Raw genomic sequence first — 20,747 nt, forward strand, 5'->3', positions numbered from 1 at the left:
GGCACTAAGGATGCTGCAGACCCTGTACTCAGGGGGAAACCAAGCCAGGCCAGTCTTCAAGATAGGCCCTGTCCTCCTGATACATTTGGATAATCTGCACAAGCCTGCCAACAGAGGTGAGCATGGGAATTCTTAACCCTATTTTACAGAGGCAAAACTTGCGTTTCAGGGAGTAACTTGCCCATGATCCATGCTAAGGAAATGGCCAGCTGGCTTTAGACTCGAAGAGCTGAGACAGAACCCTGAGGGTTGGCACACACAGGAATGGCCTTGCCCAAGATGGCAGCAACAGCTTGTCTGAGGGAACGTCGAGAAGACTCCCACCCCAGAAGTATATTCTCTGCCCAGTTGACAGAGGGCCCCAGAGACCACCAGTAGGGCTTGATCTGATGGGCTCAGCATTGCCCCCATGGGCTCCTTTAGTTACACATCCCTGGGACAGGCACTTCTCAGGGCCCAGCATTTTGAGGTCTTGGAGCACTGGAGCTGGGGGGATGCTGGAGAACACGTATTCCACTACCTATTGTCATTGTCAGAGGTAGCTGAGATGCCCGGCTCAGAGTCACGTGGCTGGGTCACAGCAGACCAGGAAGCAGGTCCCAGGTCCCCAACACTCAGCTTCCTTCCTTCCTTTCTTTCTTTCTTTCTTTCCTTTCTTTCTTTCTCTTCCTTCCTTCTTCATTCTTTCTTTTTCTTTCTTTCTTTTTTTTTTTTTAAAGATTTTATTTATTTATTCATGAGAGACAGAGAGAGAGAGAGGCAGAGGGAGAAGCAGGCTCCCAAGGAGCAGGGAGCCCGATGCGGGACTTGATCCCAGGACTCTGGGATCATGACCTGAGCCGAAGGCAGACGCTTAACCATCTGAGCCACCCAGGCACCCTTTCTTTTTCTTTCTTTCTTTCTCTTCCTTCCTTCCTTCTTTCTATTTATTAATTTTTAAAATACTTCTATTTTTATTTATTTATTTATTTATTTAGATTGAGAGAGAGAGCATGCACAAGCAGGGTGGGAGGGGCAGAGGGAGAGAGAGAATCCCAAGCAGACTCTGCACTGAGCATGGAGCCCGATGTGGGGCTCGATCTCACAACCCTGAGATCACAACCTGAGCCGAAATCAAGAGTCGGATGCTCAACCGACAGAGCCCCCCAGGCCCCCCAGCCTTTGTTCTTTAAAGGCTACTACACACTGCTTCTCTGTACCACGTCAACACAGAAAAGCAACTCAGGCAGGCATTTTCTGGAGGTTGCACGGGCGGAGCTGAAGGAGAAAGGGTTTGGACTTCGACCTGAAGTCCCCAGGGAGTTTATCCTCGTGGCCCCATTCCCCACGCTGCCCCCTCCTGGGAGGCCTGGTTTCGCTTCCCGCTCCGTGGCACCACCTCACAGCTCCAGAGCCGGCTCTCTGCAGATCTGCTAGCGTCCACAGGCGGGCACAAGGTTGTCACCTAAAAACCCACCTTTTCGGCTTCTCTGAGAAACCAGAAGCTCTGGCAACACTGGATCCACATTTCTAGCTGGGCACAGCTGCTCACGGCAGCTTGCCACAGTCCCCTCTGCTCCCTACGGGTCTCCTTCTCTGTGTTCCCTGCATGTTCCTGGCCCATCTTGGCGCCCATGCCCCAGAGGTCAGAGCGGCGAGCCCTCAGTGGGTCTGTCTCTTCCTCAGCTTTGAACCAGCTTCTTATAATATCCACTGCACCCCCCCTGCTTCCCAAGGCCCAGGAAACTCCAAAGGCCCAAATCAACAGACCCCAGGCCCTGCCTCCCTCATGCCCTCACTCACTGCAGGATGCCAACGTAGCCTTCCACTGTGGCTGGGTGAGCAGACTGCCAGTTCTTCTTGAACCCAACCACCAGAATGTTGGGCTTCATTCTCCCGAGACCTGTGGCCTGCAAAGGGTGTGGGGCTGAGGTGAGGGGCTCTGTTCTGTGACCGGGGTGGGGCTCGCTCAGCCCCAGCTACCCTCTCCGCCACGTGGCGAGGGCTCAGGAATCACAATCCGCCAGTCAGGGTCCTGCCCGCCTACACACACCCAGGAGAGAGGGGAAGCTACAGCCAGAAGCTACCAGGACGGACTGTCCCATTAGCTCTGGACTATCCCACTTCCTGCTTCTCTAGCAAATTATTTCTCATCCCAAGGGACTTGAATGTGGATGCCAAGCTGAGAGTATCCCCAGGCCATCTTACCCCTACATCTTTTATACTTTTTTTAGTGTTTAAAAATGTTAAAAATTTTTTTGAAGGGAAATTCCCATAGACAAAATTAACCATTTTTAAAGCATATAATTCAGTAGAATTTAGTACAGTCACAATGTTATGCAACCATCACTTCTATCTACTTTCAAAATATTTTCATATCCCCCCCAAAGAAGACCCTGTATGTTCTTTTTTTTAAAATGAGAAGTATTTAGAATTATTAGAAAGGACTCTGATGTGCTGGCTCAGGATTAACAACTGTTATTGTATCTATGCATCCCATTTTACAAGCTGAGAAAACCCAGCAGGAAAATGAATTGCCCAGTGGAACGTTCTAGAACTTAATCTGAGTGGTGGCTTCACATCCCTGGGTGTATCTGTATATGCAAATATGTATCAGACTATACACTTAATATTTTCCACTTTGCTGTCTGTAATTATATTAAAAAAAAAAAAAGAAAAAAGAAAAACAAGAATTGCTCAAGATCACACAGGCCCCATGGGCTCCCAGCTGTTTCCCATAGGCCCCTGGACACCGTGAGAAAGTGCCCTGAGTCAGCATATCTGGAGAGACAAGAGAGGCAGGTACTCCCGTTGCAGCAAAAGGAGCTTCAACTAGCCCCTCGGGACGTCCCACCTTCCAGGTTGTCACACCAAGTATTAAGTCCTGTGAGGAAGCCCCGAACCCGTGGCACCTGCATGAGAATCTGAACACCACTGCGGAGGTCCTCAGCAATGACATCCGAGTAGAAGGCCTTGATCTTCCTCTTGTTCAACCACTTGGTGTGCCCATTGGTGATGAGCCGGAGCTCAGGCATCCTCTGTTTGCGAGGTCCCTGTGGGTGGTGGGGGCAGGTGACATCAGGAGCTGCCTTCACCCTCTGGCCCTAATGAGATTCAGCTCCTCTCCTCCCTGGAGGCTGCCACAGGGGCTCAGCCACACCCTTTTTCCCCTATGGAGTTAGGGGAGGCAAAGAGGAGGAGGAGGAGGGAGGGTGGAGGGCGGGGGAAGGAAAATGGAGGGAGCAGGCAAGAGGCGGGGCAGTGGGGAGAAGCCAGCGATGGGGACAGGGGAGGGGAGAGAACCAGGCCCACAGCAGGGTCTGGTGGGCTCTGCTTGCTCCATAGCCCTCTGCCCCCCACTCCTCCCCACACTCTCTGGCCGCCGTCCAAGGGTGGACTTCATGCCCAAGGGCTCCTCCAAGGGCACGGCCCCACCCCACCTATAGGGGCCACTCACGATGAGCACATGGCCACAGACCATCAGGCTGAGGTTCCGGGTGAAGGTGCCCACAAAGTCAACCAGGGCCGGGCGGAAGTTGGGGGGCCCTGTAAGCACTAGGCACTGGGGGCTGAGGAGGGGAAGGGAAAAGGGCATGAGCCATCTGGACAGAGCCCACGGGGATCTGGGTACAAAACGCAGGTGCGGGGGAGAATAAAGGCTGGGGGTGGGGAGGCACATCACTTACAAGATCCCTGTGCCATGTGGGTGGGGGGGGACTCAGCCTCTGGATGAAGAGGCAACCAAGGGCCTTGTCAGGGGCCACTGCCAGGCTCAGCTGGAGCCAGACAAAATCAGTCACTCACCAGCTGTGTGACCTCGGGCCAGTTACTTAATGTCTCTGTGCGTCCATGTTCTCATCAGCGGCTGGGGTTAGTAATTTCACATGCCCCAGAGGGCTGTGGTAAGGTGGCATAAGGCACTTTTGAGCAGCAATGCAACGCGAATACATATGGCTGATGTTAGCATTACTGTCTGGTGGGACGGAGTCCCAGACACATGACTCTCCTCGCTTAGGAGAGGTTCGTCACGGTCAGCCGCACAGATGACTGTGACAGGGACCACAACACCAGATCGTCCTTGGATAGCCCTTTGCGTCTCGAAGAACATATTCTGCTGTAAAAACTCAGGTACAGAGAGGTCACTAGACTGGCTTGGTCCCCACTGAGCCATGTCAACCCAGGCCCCTCACCGCGGAGCGGTGCTTCTCCACCTCTGTTCCCTCTCTGAGCCTGGGTGGTGCCCACCCCCGGTCTGCTGGGGCAGGTGACAGGTGGTTTGGAGCCTCCCAGAGCAGGGACACGGCTGCGCTCACCGGTAATTCTTGATGTGGTCCTCTACCTCGTTGAGGCCCACCGAGTAGCTCAGGGCCAGGTTGTAGGAGCCGGCCTGTACCGAGGAGCCCCAGTTCACCTCTGAGGGTGGGGGGTGAGCACAAGATTAGAAACCCCCGGGAGAAACCAGTCGTGCCGAGGGAGGGAATGTTGACCTTCTTTAGGAATCAGGCACCGTGGGAGCTGGGCTGCCTGGTGGGTGGACAGCCTGCAGATTTCTTCCTAATGTTTGCACACATCATACGGCTACATATTTAAAACTTACACTCCAAAGCATTAAACTCTAGGGACACCTGGGTGGCTCAGGTGGTTAAGCGTCTGCCATTGCTCAGGTCATGATCCCAGGGTCCTGGGATCGAGCCCTACATTGGGCTCCTTGCTCAGCGGGGAGCCTGCGTCTCCCTCTGCCTGGTGCTCCCCCTGCTTGTGCTCTCTCTCTCTCTGACAAATAAATAAAATCTTAAAAAAAAAAACAAACCTAAAACCAAAGTATTAAACTCTACAAAATATTCACTTCCCTTGACCAACAGACAACGACCTGGAAGACCAGGTTCAAATTTAGACTTCTAGGCTTTCCTGGAGTTCTGCATCTTGTCCCAAGATCACTGTCACCCCAGGATCCTTGCTTGTATGCTGTGTCCACCTGCCATCAGCCAGCCCCTCACCACCCCTCAGGCCTAGATGTGCACCCCAGCAGCCCGGCCACTTCAAGAGGATGGCCCTGGGCAGGCAATTCCAGGGTCCTGGGTGCCAGGGGTGGGAGGTCCAGAAGTAGAGGTGTGGGCTCTGAGTGGGCACGTCCCCAGAGACTACTCACCCCACGGGGAGGGACGGGGCTGGAGGGTCAGAGCAGGGCCTTGAGAGCACAGAGCCTGATGCAGGCCCTCTAGCTGAGCTGAAGGGCAAGATGGCTGGCTTGGTGCCCTTGGGGGGTGGGGGAAGGGGAGCCTGAGCCCCTGGGCAACCTGAGCCCGCACACCTGGCTTTTTGTAGATCACATAGAGCAGGAGGAAGAGGACGACGCCGATGGCAATGAGGGCCGCCCACCAGGTGAGAAGGAACATGATGACGACAGAGATGACCGCCCCAAACAGCGCCGCCCACTTGCTGTAGTACTGGAACGAGGGTCTCCACCCTGGGCGGAGGACGCAGGTCGGTGGGCACGTTCTGGAGCTTCCTCCTGGGCCAGCGCTGCTGGGCAGGGCCGGAATGGCAATGCCAGCCATGCCCAGAGCCAGGGTCCCAGCCTGTGCCCACCTGCCCCCCACCCGCACCCCGGCTCTCCTGGGGCTGGGCTGGAGGCTCTGGGGAGGACCACACGCCCGCCTTGGCTGGCATTTGGCCACGTTGAGAGGCTACACCAAGGACGAGGCATCCAAATATGGCCATACGTCAGCAACAGCTCCAGCTCCCGTGTCTCTCGCGGAGCCAAGGGGGTGGCAGGCCGGGGAAGGCTGTGATTCTCCCTGGCTCTACACCCCCGGGCCATTGCAGGGCCACCAGGGACAGCCACCCCATGGCACAACTGTGGGGCGCCACGGTCCCCGGGCTAAGGAAAAGGTGGCCTGGCGACCAGCCCATTGGCGATTCGGGGATAATCAGAAAAACGCTTTCTCGGGATACTTCACTGCCATCTGCCAGAAATTTTTTAGGATAAACATACAAATGGATGACGTATGTGAGCGGCACCCCGGGAGTTGTGCAAAGTGCAACCTGCAACAACCTGGGACTTTGGGCAATTCTCTTCCTTTTCTGGGGAGTCAGATTCCTGACTCCTGTAAATTTGGTGGAGGAAGGCACTAGAGAAATCTCTGCACCCTGTAAACAGTGTATGAATCCGTGTTCAGTGTACAGCGTAAGTGCTTGAGAAATGAGAGCTGCTATTATTATTATGACATGAATGGTCCCTTGAATTGGTTTCGATTTGAGAAGTGACTTTGGTGTGCCCACCTACATCCGTGCCTTCCCCGCCCCCACCCCGGCCCCCCGCCCCACATGCCTCCTCCCACAGAGGGGTGAGGGGGGGCTGCTTACCAGGCGAGTTGGTGATGGAGGCGTGGAAACAGCTGAAGTTGATGAGGGCATAGGAGCACAGGAAGAAGTTGGAGATGATGGGGGCAATGGTGTTGAGCTCAGCTTCGGGGACCCGAGGGAGAGAGAGAACAGTCTGTTGGGCAACCCGTCAGGGAGCAGCCTGGTACCCTCCCTTGCAGTTGGGGGATTCCAGACAGGCCGCAGAGGCTCAGTGCGTCTCAACCTTCTCGTCTGTGAAATGGGTCCATCATTTTGTGAAACAAAGGGCCGATGTTTTGTTTACTGTAAAAGGCCAGCTCTTAAGAGGATGCAGAGAAATGGGAAATCTTATGGGAGAACCAAGGACAGTGGCTGTCATACTTTTTTTGTAGCCACAAATTACAGTAAGAAATATATTTTACAATGTGATCCAAGGCCCACGTCATCTTTTATCTGAAACTCTGGGACCATAGGACACACACAGTTCCACCCACGGTGGAAACCCACTCAAGAACTGGGTCCTCCCTTCCCTGTCTCACTCGGCTGCCATTGCCCCCACCAGACAAACTTTTGCATGGGTATCCTTGTTTCAGGGGCCTGCTTCAAGGGGAACCCCAAAACAAGACAAGCACCTCTTATGTGTCGGGACTTCTGAGCATGATTCCCTTGAATCACCACAAGAACCTTGCCCCAGAGCATCTGAGATTATGGTTCTCAGTCTGAACTGCGGTCAGATCCACTCAGATCAAAGGACACAAAATCTGAGTTGGGGGTAGACTGCAGGACGAGCAGGAAGCAGGGATGTGTCTGGGGAACACTAGGCCTGACTAGAGGTTTCCATCCCCTGGGGGTGGCCCTGCTGCCTCTTCATCTGGTTCAGGATCCAGGAATACCCAGTGTCTGGCCAGGCTTCCTTGATGGAAGAGAGTAGACTGATAGGGTGAGTCTCATGATTGCTGATGCCAGCATGAACAGCAGGGATTCAGCTATGGCAGGACCACAGGACGACCAGCAGCCAGCCCCCGCCCCACTCCTGCATAGGGGGCCATAGCATGGCCACTGTCCTTGCTTGGTGTGGCCACCTTTCTCCTAGCAAGTTCTGCCTTGTTGGCTAAGTAAATCAGGAAGTACTGGGGAGTGTGTGCATGAAATGCAATGCATGTGCATGCGTGTGTGTGTATGTACACAGAAGTCTCTGCCTGCCCACCTGTGACGCACCTGCTATGCGCTATTGCTCCCATTCTGCAGACGAAGAAACTGAGGCTCAGGAAGGTAAAATGATTTGTCCAAGGTAGCACAGCTGGAATATGGCAAAGCCAGGGTAGAAAGCCAATCTAACTAACTGGTTAACTGGGATCTTTCTCCTGGGGCATTCTCTACCACGAAGTCCGAGGGGTCTGGTAGCTCAAGGTCTGAGGAACGAGGTTGTCTAGCTTATACACACTACAGAGATATTGATCCAGCTCTTTGTATCAGCTCCCAAGAGCTGTCCTGGGCTCCAGAGTTGTCCTGGGGACTAATTCAGACCTGGGGGCTGGTGGGGGGGGTGGGGGGGGCCACTTGCCAGGACACAGGAATGCAGAATCAGCAAGAGCAGGTAGGGTCCCTTCTAACAAAATAGAATGGTCCACCTGGTGTGGTGTGGCAGCCACCTGTCTGGAGGCGGGAGAGGGGCGGGGACCACATGACCAGCCTCACCCACTCGAGGGTTAGTCACTGAGTGCCCACTCCCTGCCAGGCCTGGCTGGGCACTGGGCGCCAAGGTGAGCAGCACAGAGAGGAGCCCTCACAGGCCCCCGCGCCCTGGCAGCCTCTCACCGATGATGATGAAGGCCACGCCGATGGCGTAGGCCAGCAGGTAGCCGCGCACCGGCTCCTTGTTCTTGCCGTAGCCCTTCCCGAAGAAGCCGATCAGCGGGTACAGCTGGTCCTCACACAGGCACTGTGGGCACAGGAAGATGTGCTCACCCCAGGCTGGGCTCCCCCTCCCCTCCTCTGCCCTGCAGCTCCCCTCCCCGCCCCAGGCCCTGCTTACTCCCTCCACCTCAGCAGGGCGCTTCCTCTAATCTATATCCTGGTTTCTGTCTCTTAAATGGGAGTCATCTCCATGCCCACCCACACCTCACCAGGGAGACAGCCAAAGGGCAAGATGAGAGGGGAGGCAACCGCGTCAGGGTGGAAAGGGGTCGGCGGACTTGCAGACAGGACGCCAGGCTGCGCAAGGGAGACTCTGGGGTGGGAAGTGCAGGTGCTCTTCAAAGCACACCATGGGAGGGGGGCTGCTTCCTGCACGAGTTGGTCACTGGCCCCCTTTTGCCTTCAGTCTAGACTGTCCCTGTCCCATGATACCCCAGACCTTTGTAGCAGTCACCAGGGGACCCTTGCACCTGGGCCTCCTGGACCCTCCCGCCGCCCGTTCCGCAGCCTCACCTGGAAGACTTTGGCAGCAGAGACGAGGCAGGCCAGGGCGGAGGAGAGGGTGGCCCCAAAAATGCCAGCCGTGATCAGGGGTGCAAAGCCGGACACCATGCTCATGGTCTGCGGGGACACGGGGTCCAGGCCCCTCGTGGTGGAGCCCCTCATGCCCGGAGCCCCCGCCCAGGGCACCCCAGTCCCCACTGCAGGCAGGGGCTAGGTCCTGAGGCCTCTGAGTCCACACCCCTTACCTGGGGATCCCAGGGGCTGCTGAGGCAGGGCCTGGGCCCCGGGGCCCCCACCTGAGCCTGAACCTCTTCCCCCCAAGCCTGGGGCCCAAGTGCGTCCCGGCCTGTTCCAGCCCCGGTCTGGGGTAGCCTTCCCGGCAGGGGCCGCACGCACCTGGTAGTAGTTGATGAGGCCATAGCGGCAGCTGCCCTGGCGGACGCACTCGGTGAAGTTCCAGCCGTAGCCGCAGGCCAGCCCCTCACAGGCGCCCGAGCCGGGGGTCACCGTGTCATTCAGGGCCCCGGAGGCATCCCGAACCACGCAGGAGCCTGAAGAGGGAGCAGGGCTTGGGGAGGCCTCCCTCCCTCCCCTCCCTCCTCCCTCCTCTCCTCCCACCCCCAGACACGGGTCACTCCTGCAGAGGGCGAGAAGCTGCTTCGAGGCCAGCTCTCTCTTCAGCATGTAAGCATAAGTAATAATAATAACAATAGTAACAAATGTGCCAGGCACAACGCTAAGGACGGGTAACAACCCTGGGAAGCAAGCATCACCATTGCCTTTGTTGTCATTGTCATTCTACAGAGGCCCAGCAACGTGAAGTGGCTTGTTAAGGTCCCTCCCACCCCCCCACCCGCGCCCGTGTCCTCCTCAAAGCAGAGGCCAGACTGGCTGCGCCCTGGGCCGTGTCCCTTGGCCATCTGTGAACAGCCTGCCTCACAGGGTAGTTAATGGGAGCACCTGTGAGGACCTCCGTGAGAGGCAAGTGTCAACAGCCCAGGCCTGGGTTCAAAGCCTGGCTCCACCACTCAGTGGCTGTGTGACCTTGGGCAGGTCCCTTAACCTCTCTGAGCCCTGGTTTTCTCCTCTGTAAAATGGTGGGAAAGGCAGTGCCCGGATTAAATGTGATGAGGCACGTGAAGGGCTGGGCCTATGGTTGAGTCAAGGGCTAGTATCATCTTCAACCACCACCATCATCGTTATTGTTATTATTGTTAGTCGTCGGGTCAGAGTACAATTTGTCCTCTAGCATTTTCCCACCCTTGCATCTGTAACTTCAGGTTTGAAGGGACCAGAAGAGCCTGGTCTGACCACCCCCATCCCCACCACAAACTACCACCTCCCATGAAGATGTTCTGGTCACCACCACTGGCCCCCCAAAATAAGGTTTGAGGTTCCACTTCCTGAGGTGGCCATGTGCTCCTGGCCCAGCTCTCCCTGTTGGAGAGCGAAGCACCCTGAAACCCTTTCAGTGGTCCTGGGCAGCTACTCACCAATTGTGGCCGAGATGGCCAGGTAGGAGACAGTGGTCCAGAAAATGGCCATGAGCGTTCCCTTGGGGATGGCTACAGCAGGGTCCTGGGGGGAGGCGGAGGGAGGGAGGGCATCAGGCAGCCTCTGGGCCTCCTTCCAGGCCCTGCCCTGTCCGAGGCCGGGGGTGGGCCAGTGACCCCCCGACCCGGCCCCCTCTCAGAGCCCCCTTCCCCAGGGCCCAGAGAGGAAGAACCCTTGCGATTGCAACCCAAAGAGCAGGATGGGACATAAGCAAGATCATGGGGCTGAGAACACATCCATGCCCTGGGAGCCTGAGGCACGGAGAGAAGCTCCAACCAGCTCCATGCCTGGTTCCCGAGGACACTGGCCAACGCAGGCTCTGGGGGCCCTGAAGTGGGGGGCTCTGGAGTCAGCCTGGTTGCGCTCACTTCCAGGTGACTGGCTGGGTGGTGGGCATGCTCTTTTACGCCTCAGCCCCTCCAGCCTCACAGGGATGCCGGCTAAGTGACTTAATCTACACCAAGCTCCTAGACCAGGGCCCGGCTCACAGGCAGCGCGCTGCGAGTTAATCACCATTATGCACCAACTGGTCTGAGTGCTTCCGCAGCAATTAATATACAGACAAGCCCCAAACTCTCTCCCCTCCGAGGAAAAACTCTCTGCTGGCATTTTCCTAACAGAAATAGCAAATCTTCACACGTGCACATCACGTGTTCCACTCTTCCAGACCCTTCCTCGTATATAACTTCCTGTAAAGTGGCCAGAGTGTCCCCACCCAGCTGGTGGGGAAACTGAGGCCAGGAAGCTGTGCAGAGGGCCCAGCTGGCTGAGCCAGGGGCGGCTCATTCCTACCACACTGAGGTCCACAGCCTCGGGCCACTGGGGGCTGGTCCCGGGTGGAGTAACACAAGCCGGGATTTTTCCAGCAGGTTCCCTGCCAGGTGTAGACCCCAACCCCAGGGGCAGGCCACAGGACTGGGAAGCAAACTCCCAGCTTTTACTGGGCCGTCCTGCACAACTGGCCGGTAGAACCACAAATGACAGAGCTGGGAGGGACCATGACATTGTTACAGGCAGGTCCAAACCGGGCTGGCAACGACCCACTTCTCTGCCTCAAACACTCGGGAGCCTGAGTTGGAACCGATGGTCGCTCAGTGATGAGCAAGCCCCGGCCCCCTCCCTGGAGGACCCTGGGCCCCAGGGAAGGAGGCATAGGCAGGATCCTGCCGACACGGGGCAGATGGCCCCTGTCATGGGGTGGACTGGAGTGTGCTGGAGAACAAGGTGGGGGGAGGGAGACACTGCAGGAACCACGGAAGGCCTCATGGCGGAGGCGACGACTGGGGTGGCTCTGAAGGCCAGGGCTGGGAGGAAGGGAGCGGTAGGGCAGAGCCAAGTGGAAGCAGAGGTGCAGAGCTGGAGGGGGCCTGGGGGCTCTGGAGCTTCCAGGTCTGCTGAGGTCTCTCCTGGGGGGGCCCTGCCAGCCCTGCTCTGGGTACCAGGATGGCCCGACCAGGTCAAGCACACAGAGTCCCTGGTCCCTAGGCCAGCAGGCTGGCTCAACCTCCCATCCCACCTCTAGTGGGTTGGATGGTGGCTCCAAAAATTCGTGTTCACCCAGAACCTCAGAATATGACCTTATTTGGAAATAGGGTCTTTGCAAAATGTAATTAGTTAAGCTGAGGTCCTACCCGGTTAGGCGGGCCTTAAATCCCATGACGAGTGTTCCTGTAAGAAGAGGCAAGGACACACAGAGGGAAGGAGGCCATGGGAAGATAGCGGCAGAGACTGCAGAGACGCAGCTCCAAGCCAAGGAAGGCTAAAGACTGTCGGAGCCGCCAGAAGCTGGGAGAGGAGAGGAAGGATTCTCCCCGAGAGCCTTTACAGGGAGCATGGCCCTTGACACCTTTGTTTTGTTGGACTTTGGCTTCCAGAGCTGTGCAAGAATAAATGTCTGTTGTTTTAAGCCACAGGGCTTGTGGTCGTTTGTTACAGAGGCCCTGGGACGTGGCTACTCCAGGCCTCCATCCAGCCCCTACATCTTGGCCTGAAATCTCTGTGCCTGGCTTACAAGTCAGACGCATCTGGATCCACATCTCAGCATCTCCCCCCAGCTGTGTGAGCTGGGACAAGCCCTTTAACCTCTCTGAGCCTCAGTAATGCCCCCAGCCCCAATCCGTGAGATGAGAATCAACATAGTACACCATAAATGTGAGCAGTTAGGAGCAGGGGCTGTGTCGTGCTCAGGGACGCACCCTGGGACCACCCCAGGCGCGGCACAGACCCCACATCAGTCACTAGGAAGTCCCTTGTCTCTGAGCCTCAGCCTCCCCATCAGAAAATTAAGCTAGTAGGGCGCCTGGGTGGCTCAGTCGTTAAGCGTCTGCCTTCGGCTCAGGTCATGATCTCAGGGTCCTGGGATCGAGCCCCGCATCGGGCTCCCTGCTCGGCAAGAAGCCTGCTTCTCCCTCTCCCACTCCCCCTGCTTGTGTTCCTGCTCTCGCTATCTCTCTCTCTGTCAAATAAATAAATAAAATCTTTAAAAAAAAAAAAAGAAAAAAGAAAATTAAGCTAGTAAAGGTTTCCTTGGCCACAGCACAGGGTGATGTTCACGAGATTGCTCTGTGAGAGCTAAGGGGTTGGGGAATGTCACATCCTACTTACTTATGGGTTGATTGTCTCTCTTTCTCACCAGAATGTCAGCTGCATGAGGGCACAGATTTGTGTCTTTGTTCTCTGTTTACTGCTGTATCCACAAGACACACTGGCACAAAGCAGATGCTCAGAAAATATTCTTGAATGATTAGTTTATGATGAATTTGAGGCCTCTTTGCTCTAGAAATTTGCCCTCCAGCCCCTCTGCTGTCTGGCCCTGGGCAACGCCCAGCCCTCTCTGAGCTTGGTTTGCTCCTCTCTGAAGTGGGGGTGACGAGCCCTCACAGCTGCACCCCCCACCCAGGGTCATGTTTGGAAAGAACGAGGCCCCCTGCAGCCTCGTTCTGGGAAAAATGACCATGACCTTGACAACCAGCCCTTCGTACTTCCTTCGTGCTGGGCACTTTTCCAAGCGCTTCACATAAATCAGCACGTGGAATCCTTATTCCCTGCTCTGGGAAGCAGGAGGGGGTGCTATGAGTCCTATCTTATAGTTGGCAAAGCTGAAGCCCAGAGAGGTTTTCAGGGACTTGCATAAAGTCTCCATGAATGGGAGCTGCTCTTCAGCAGCTGTCTGACAGCACACTGTCTCGCAGAATGGGCAGAGGGCTGGACCCAAGAGAGAAGCGCCCCTTGAGGGCTTGAGGGCATTCAGGACAGAGCAAAGGTGGACCCCTACTCCCCACCCCCAGCTCCGGGACAGCTGCCTAGCCCTGACACCTGCACACCGCGCTGGCTGGTAACCTGAGAGGCTGGACGAAGCGTCTGGATAAATCGCTAGTCTGTGGCAGGGCTGGCAGGAGAACCGGGCTGTCTAAGCACAAGACTGACCTCTGCAGGGACCTCTGGGCAGGCAGGCAGACCAGGCCTCTGCTGGCCGCTCCCCAGAGAAGGGGGAGGAGCTGGGCAAACATGGCCACTCTGCGATTTCCAGGCCATGCTGTGCACCACCCGGGCACCCCCAGTTAGAGCCAGGCCGGGTGGAGACTGTTTCCAAAGCACCGTTCTTCATTCATTTAAGAAAATGCATCAAGGAGCATCTTTCAGGTGGGACCAGAGGCTGGGAGGGAAGGGTTCCCAGCACCGAGCCGGGTTTTCACCGCTCACCCCACTTGCACCCCATCTATCTCCTTGATCCTGCCTCGGCAAAGACACCACCAGCCCCTTCGCTCCGGCCCCACCTCCATCCAGTTCTGCTGGAGCCTCTGCTGACGTCCGTCTCTCCTTCTTCCCCACTTTGTATTCTGCTCTAAACCTCCCAGTCAATACATTTCACCATTATTCACTCAACAAATGTGTACTGAGCACGTAGTACGTGTCTGACTCTTAGCTGGGAATGGGGACATAGAGGTAGGCCTCAGTTCTCCAGATAAAGAGAACCGAAGGGGGAAGAGACACGTAAATGGCCTGACGTCATTCGGCTAGGGGAGCCAGGACTCTGACAGAGGGCTGGGAGAGATTTAAAGATGGAGGTGTTATTTGAAAGAGGAACAGAACATCTCAAGGTAAAGAAACAAGGGTTGGACCTCCCAGGGAGAGAGCACAGCAGAGACAAAGACACAGAGGAGGAACAGGCAATACAGGGAAAGCCGCTGATCCTCGGGGCTGGGGCAGGGGACACGGGAATGACGACCGTGGGCCGGAGCCCCAAACTCTGAGCAGAGGAGATGGCCCGCATCAAGACAGTGGGGAGCCCTGGGAGGATGCCAGCCCAGTAAAGATGTGCATGAACCAGTCTGAGCTTTGGAAGGTCAAGCTGGCTCAGTCTTCCCCCTTAGGCTGAGAGTCCTGGGAACTACGGAGGAGCTCCGCCCATTTTAGGGTGGTCCTCCAGGCCTAGAACAGAGCTGGTGTCAATCAACAACCTCGGAATTGAGTGGGGTGAACGGAGTTGGTTTGGATTGGCTGCGATTGAGTTGAGTTGGACTGGACTGGATTTTAGAAGCTCTGGCCCTGCCGTCTCAGTGCCCAGCTCAGTGCCCAGTGGGAGATCCTGGTAGGACAGGGCCAGGAGGCAGGAGGGCAGGCATCCTGCTCACCTTGAGGTCCCCGGAGATGTTGGCCCCTGCCAGGATGCCTGTGGCCGAGGGGAAGAAGATGGAGAACATTCCGAAGAAGCTGCCTTCCACGCCCCGCCAGTCGGGCACCAAGTTCTGGACAAAAATGTCCGCTGGGAAGACCAAAGCCTGAATCAGGGCCACCCAGAAGGCTGGGCCCAGCCAGGCAGGCAGGAGGCTCCTCCTCTCTGGCAGCTTCCAGGCCTGGCAGTTGGGGGTCCCCTCCTTCCGGTGCCCACAGAATGGGCCAGATGGGTGGGCAGACTGTACCTGTCCCCAGAGCCATGGACAGGGCCCCCAACCTGCACGTACCCCGGTAGCTGAAGAAGCCTTTGGAGGCCTTGTCCTCAGATGGGGGAATCAGCGTCCCCACCAAGTAGTTGGCAAAGGAGACCATGATGACGAGGAAGAAGAGCACCTGGGCCTGGGTGTAAAGGACCCTAGAGGTCAGATGGCCTGGCCCCGCCTGCTCAGGGAGCCCCAGCAGGACAGAACCTGCCCAGAGTCCCTCCCTCCCCCATTCATTCATTCATTCATTCATCCGCCACCCATTATGCTGCAGGCCCCGTTCTAGGAGTTAGCGATATAGCAAGGCTCTTGTCTTGCTGATAAATACGGGACACGACTCTAGAGTAAGAACAAGGGTGTGTTGGGGGCTGTGTGGGGGCTACGTTAGCAGAGTGGTCTACGACGGTGTCTTCAAGGGATCTAAAGGAGGTGGAGGAGCGAGCTGCAGACTGATCAGGGGCACAAGCTGGGGACAGCGAGGAAGGAGGCTGGCGGAGCTGGAGGCCAGAGTGAGGGGGAGAGAGGAGAGGCGGGGGCGGGGGGCAGGGGCCAGATCTGCCAAGTCTGCCTGCTGACGCCCCATGTTTCTTCGGCCCTCCTTCCACAGTGCTAAGCCTCTGAATTTTGGCTGGATACGGGCTCGCATGAGGACACATTTCCCTGCCCTGCCTGCCCCTTAGGTGTGGCCACGAGACCAAGTTCGGGCTGATGGGATGGATGCAACTTCCGGACAGGGCCCGAAAAGGAAAAGAAAAAGGCCTTCTCCCCTCCCTGCTGATTGGACTGTGGCCGCCGTGGAGCAGGTGCATGAAGGCCATAGGATGGAGCGGGCTGGGTGCCTGGGCCCCGGGAGCCACACACACCTAGACGGTTACAGGAGAGAGGTCCCGTTCTTTAGGGTCTCTCTGTCACAGCCGCAGAACAAGAAGCCCAGTTAATACACCAAGAAGAGGCAGAACCAGGCCTGGGACCCAGGCCTCACGACTCCTGCTTCTCCACCTGATCACTCCCGACCTCCCCTCCTCACCTTGGCCTCCCACTCCATGCCAGCCAGGGAGATGGCCAGCAGCACGGTGACGGTGACCACGCCGATGATGCGGATGTCATTGATGGGGTCCACGATAGGTGTGCCATACTCCTGGGGAGGGGGACAGGCCAGGCTGCACGCTGCCCTCTGAACACCCCCGCCCCCCCAGACTCCTCCAACTTGATTCACCTCCAGTATGGGTGTCCTCTCACGGTTAAACAGAAACACAACCCCCTTCCCTGGCAACAGAGCCCCTAGAGTGGCTGCCGTGCCGGCCTGGACAGTTGAGCTCCAAAGGCAACACGCGGCCCTGAAGGGGACTTCTGGGAATGGTCTTTATTTGAGATCATCATGGTCACCCACAGCGGTCAGACTGTGGCCGTGGCCCCTGAAGGGTAAAATCGGGCAGAGGGGCAGGAAGGCCTGGCCTAGACGGGGTCGGGGAGAGCGAGGGAGGCTGCCCGGGCTCCCTGTGGCTTTACCTGGAGCAGGTCCCGCACGGTCTCTGCGAAGCCCACGGTATGCATGGCCACACCCACGGCGTTGGCAAAAGCAAAAATGAGGCCGATGGAGCCCCCGAGCTCTGGGCCGAGGCTCCGGGAGATGAGGAAGTAGGTGCCACCTATTGGGGACAGAGCCAGGAGCTATGAAACCAGCTGGCTGGGGTGGGCTTGGGACAGGCAGAATCTGAGGCTGGGAGAGGGTAACCATGGGATCCCCCCTCCCCTGGGCCCACAGCACAGGGTAAAACTGAGGCCATCGTGGGGGACCCAAAGCCTTCACCTGGAACCAGAGGGAGCAGCCTGGGGCATCCCCATTTTGGTGGGGATGGGGTGGGTGGGGAGTGGCTCAGAGACCCATTCCCAGGGTAAAGACTGGGGGAGCAACAGGAAAGGGGAGGGCCTTGGGTGTGGGGTGGGGCCCACCTGACTTGACCTTGCCGTTGGTGGAGATGGCCGAGATGGAGAGGCCGGTGATGGAGGTCACAGTGACGGAGAGCAGGATGATGATCCAGGTCAGGACTGTGGGGGTGGGTGGGGATGTGATCACCATAAAACTCAGCGGGGGCATTTCCCAGGTGAGGAGCCATGCGAGGAACCTGAGTCAGCCGACTGGTTCAACATACCACCTAAGTCACCTCCCTTCTCTGAGCCTTGGTTTTCTCATCTGAAAAATGGGTCTCTGTCTCCCTCTTGGTATATTCTGAACAGCCAGGGAGCTGATGAGCCACTATATAAAGGATCATTTGTTATGGAAGGGAAGGCACCCTCCTTTAGTAATAAAAAATAATCACCACTTGAACACCTTTGGGTGCTAAATCCTATGCTGTTTTACATGCATCATAGAAACCCCACAATAGGTCTGGGAGGTAGGGACAGCTATCACCCCCTTTTTACTGATGAGGAAACCGAGGCTCAGAGAAGTTAAGAAACCTGTCCAAGTTCACATGCATCAGGGCTAGCTTCTGAACCTTGGTGTCTGTCCAGAGCACAGGTTCTTAACCTGGATGCTGTGCAGTAGAGATTGACTCCAAGAGGTTAAGTGACCTACTGAGGGCAAAGAGAGCCAGGGAGAGTCCTCAGGCCGGATAACTCCATGTCCAGACTCCTCTGCCACACTTCCCTGACCTCTGTCACTGCAGAAGCCTGTGGTCTCTGCAGGCCAAGTTCAGGACTGAGGCCTGGGAGGAGCAGGTCTCAGGCACACCCTCCTCCTTCCCCCCAGAGATGGCACTCACCAATGCCTGCCTGGCCTGTAATCCAGGGGAGCCGTAGGTAGAGGATCACACCCCAGATATTGAGCATGCAACGGATCTGGGAAGAGAGAGGGGTTGGAGGCCACCCGGGTGGGCCGATACCCCAAAGCCAAACACACAAGTCCCTGTCCCCAGTCATGGCATGGCATCGGGCATTTTGGCCTAGGGGACACCTGGCTCCTTTCTTGGCTCTGCTCACTTCACTGGGTTCCTACTTCAATGCCCCTCTAGCTCTTTGGGGCAGGGACGGGAGGGGTACCCAGAGATTCACCTGCCCCTCCCACCCACTTTTCTGCCCTTCCACTGGGGTCTGAGGATGGGCTGCAAGCATTATCACCTGTCACCCGGCCCCAAGCCCAGGATCCTATGTCTGCCAGCCCCAACCATGGCCCCAGTGGCCAGCTGTCAGCCCAGGGCCTGGCATCTAGGAGGAGCTCAGCGAATAGCAGCTGAGCCAATGCCCAACATGCAAGGAGAAACAGCGCTCGGGTTGCTGTGACTTCAGCTTCCAAATTTAAAGCAAAGCCAGAGGCTACAGCTGAGACTGAATTCCAGGGAGGTGTGGGTGCTGATGTGGTCTTTGGCCCCAGCCAAGTTCTTGGGGTTGGGCAGGAGCTTGTGGTATTTACAAGGTGGCCCTCTGTGTGCTCCGAGACACCGAATGGGGCCATGCCAGGCTCTGGGCACCACAGCCCGGGAGGAAGATCCATACTCCATAAACGAGCTGCTAGGGTGGAGGTGAGCTCACAGTTCAGATGGAGAAACAGAGGCACAGCCAGCAGGCATTTGGCAGAGTAAGGTCAGAACCCAGGCCTCCCTCCACTGCACCTCCCCGCTCCCCCCGCCACCCTCCCAGAGCAGGACCAAAGCCTTCTTCTAAATCTCATGCGATCCCCTCTGAAAAGTCCCACGATGCCTTCCAAAGCCAAGTTCATTTGATTTTTTTTGTTGTTTGAACACTCACTGGTGCTCTACACTACAGGAAACCTCCCCCTTCCCATCACCGAGAATGACAAAAACAGGCTCGTGGATTTGTGTGTTTAGTGCTGCCCCCTGGTGGCTGTGGGTGAGGACAGTTTCTTCTAATAATCCCAAGGTAGGCATTGATCCAAGCCATTCACGTCTATTAACTCATAATGCTCATCTTTTCACAGATGAAGAAACTGAGGCACAGACAGGTTAAATAACTTGTTCACTGCCACAGGACACGTGAGTATCCGGAGATCTTTCCCAGGGTGAGGTATCAACCTGGGGAGCAAATGGGGGTTGAGAAGCACAAAACCAAGGAAAACTGGAAGTCACTCTGCAGATGGGGAAACTGAGGCCCAGGCTGAGCCTTGGGTCTACCCTGGCCATTAAGACCTGAAAGTCAGCTGCACCTGGATGGAGCTCTGTCTCCCCATTTCTGTTCCCGGACATCCCATCCTCACCCTACTCACCATCACCCCCTTGACCCAGCCAAAGCGCACAGGCTCCCCAGGGTTCTTCTCACTGTTGGTGCCTGGCTCGTCTTCCACCAGCCCGTCGGTCATTTCATGGCTGGGCCGGCTGTCAAAGGCCAGGGCATGCAGGTGGCTGCCTTCCTGCTGGGAGCCCAGAGGCCACAGGTCACGCAGGCAGGCGTCATGACCATCCAGCTCCCCGTCTTCCACCCTTCAGAGTCCAGCCTCCCCTGCAACAAACCCGGTGAGCCTCCCCTCCGCTGCAGACCTTCCGCATTCCCACCTCCCTATCTCTTTCAGGTGTGTGCAGCCTCTGTTTGTGTACTTCCACTGACGGGGAGCTCATTACCTCTCTGGGAGGCCAAGATTGATTGGGTGGTCAACAACAGGACGGTAAACATTACTGCATGTGTCCGGAGCTTTACAGCTTCCATGCCTGCCTTTCATTCAGGCCTCTCAACCCACGAAGAAGACACTCGTGTGTCCCCGTGGCACAGGTGACAGGGCCAAGATTCAGAGAAATGAGGTTCCTGGGTCAAGGCCACACGGCAGGGAAGTGGCCAGTCTTTGAGCTGGTGCTTACCTTGAGGAAGGAGTGCAGATCGGCCAGCGTGGGCCGGACCTTTCGGGGCTCCCCGGGCAGGGCGCTGTTGGCATAGTGCTCATAGGCCGGCACAACGTCGACAGTGTTGTAGCCGAAGGTGCGCATGTAGAAGGTGCTGCCGTGGCTCAGGTGACTGCTGTCGTAGGCAGTGGGCGGTGGGGGCTCCTCGCCCCCCAGCAGCGTGCTGATGGTGAAGCGCCCGCTGCACAGCGCGGGGTCCCCCGGCATCTCTGACGCCGGCAGCTCTGCCATTGCGGCTCTGGGTGGCAGGGGAGGGGGCCAGGGTCAGCGGCGACATGCTGGGGGGCTTTATAGGCTGGGCCCACAGCAGGGAGGAGGCAGAGAGTTTGGTCCAAACCGCCCTCAGCTGGCGAGCAGGGTCCCCGGACAGGGTGGGAGGCGGAGCACGTGCCCACCGCTGTCCTGCCCACCGTTTGATCGCTGAGATAGCAGCCCTGCCTGGGACCAGGAGGGCTGGGCTGGGCCAGCGCCAGACACAGGGCGGGAAACGGGGAAACACGCCCAGCCCCGGGTCCCCGGGAGGTTCTTCTGAGTCCGAGAGCGGAGGACATCTGCAGGACCCAAGGAAGGAGTACTCGCCAGAGGGGACACTTGGGAGCCTTATGAGGGACCCTGGAGACAGCCTAATGACCTGAGGCCCCACCCCAGGCAGGTTCAA

The 20,747-nt window shown here is 57.0% G+C and overlaps 1 protein-coding gene across 4 annotated transcripts in view; it reads right to left on the bottom strand.

Moving 5' to 3' along the window:
• SLC12A3 (solute carrier family 12 member 3) overlaps positions 1-20,320 on the bottom strand; it is a 35,778-nt gene extending 15,458 nt beyond the window's left edge. For 2 of the 4 annotated variants that reach the window (XM_078062380.1, XM_078062378.1), the window contains exons 1-18: positions 20,048-20,320; positions 19,462-19,605; positions 18,005-18,080; positions 17,193-17,288; positions 16,749-16,888; positions 16,267-16,377; positions 15,264-15,375; positions 14,934-15,064; positions 10,239-10,323; positions 9,142-9,296; positions 8,755-8,862; positions 8,143-8,266; positions 6,346-6,447; positions 5,291-5,446; positions 4,293-4,392; positions 3,437-3,548; positions 2,892-3,032; positions 1,783-1,889 (exon numbers count right to left, since the gene is read on the bottom strand). In XM_078062380.1, coding sequence (XP_077918506.1) covers positions 1,783-1,889; positions 2,892-3,032; positions 3,437-3,548; positions 4,293-4,392; positions 5,291-5,446; positions 6,346-6,447; positions 8,143-8,266; positions 8,755-8,862; positions 9,142-9,296; positions 10,239-10,323; positions 14,934-15,064; positions 15,264-15,375; positions 16,267-16,377; positions 16,749-16,888; positions 17,193-17,288; positions 18,005-18,080; positions 19,462-19,605; positions 20,048-20,320 — 2,273 coding nt within the window. Of the gene's footprint in view, positions 1-1,782; positions 1,890-2,891; positions 3,033-3,436; positions 3,549-4,292; positions 4,393-5,290; positions 5,447-6,345; positions 6,448-8,142; positions 8,267-8,754; positions 8,863-9,141; positions 9,297-10,238; positions 10,324-14,933; positions 15,065-15,263; positions 15,376-16,266; positions 16,378-16,748; positions 16,889-17,192; positions 17,289-18,004; positions 18,081-19,461; positions 19,609-20,047 lie in introns of all 4 variants that reach the window. The other 2 variants (XM_078062379.1, XM_036068951.2) reach the window with 1 other exon arrangement.
• Positions 20,321-20,747: the final 427 nt, after the last annotated feature.

Source organism: Halichoerus grypus, chromosome 15, assembly GCF_964656455.1.
Source record: "Halichoerus grypus chromosome 15, mHalGry1.hap1.1, whole genome shotgun sequence".
Taxonomy (NCBI): domain Eukaryota; kingdom Metazoa; phylum Chordata; class Mammalia; order Carnivora; family Phocidae; genus Halichoerus; species Halichoerus grypus.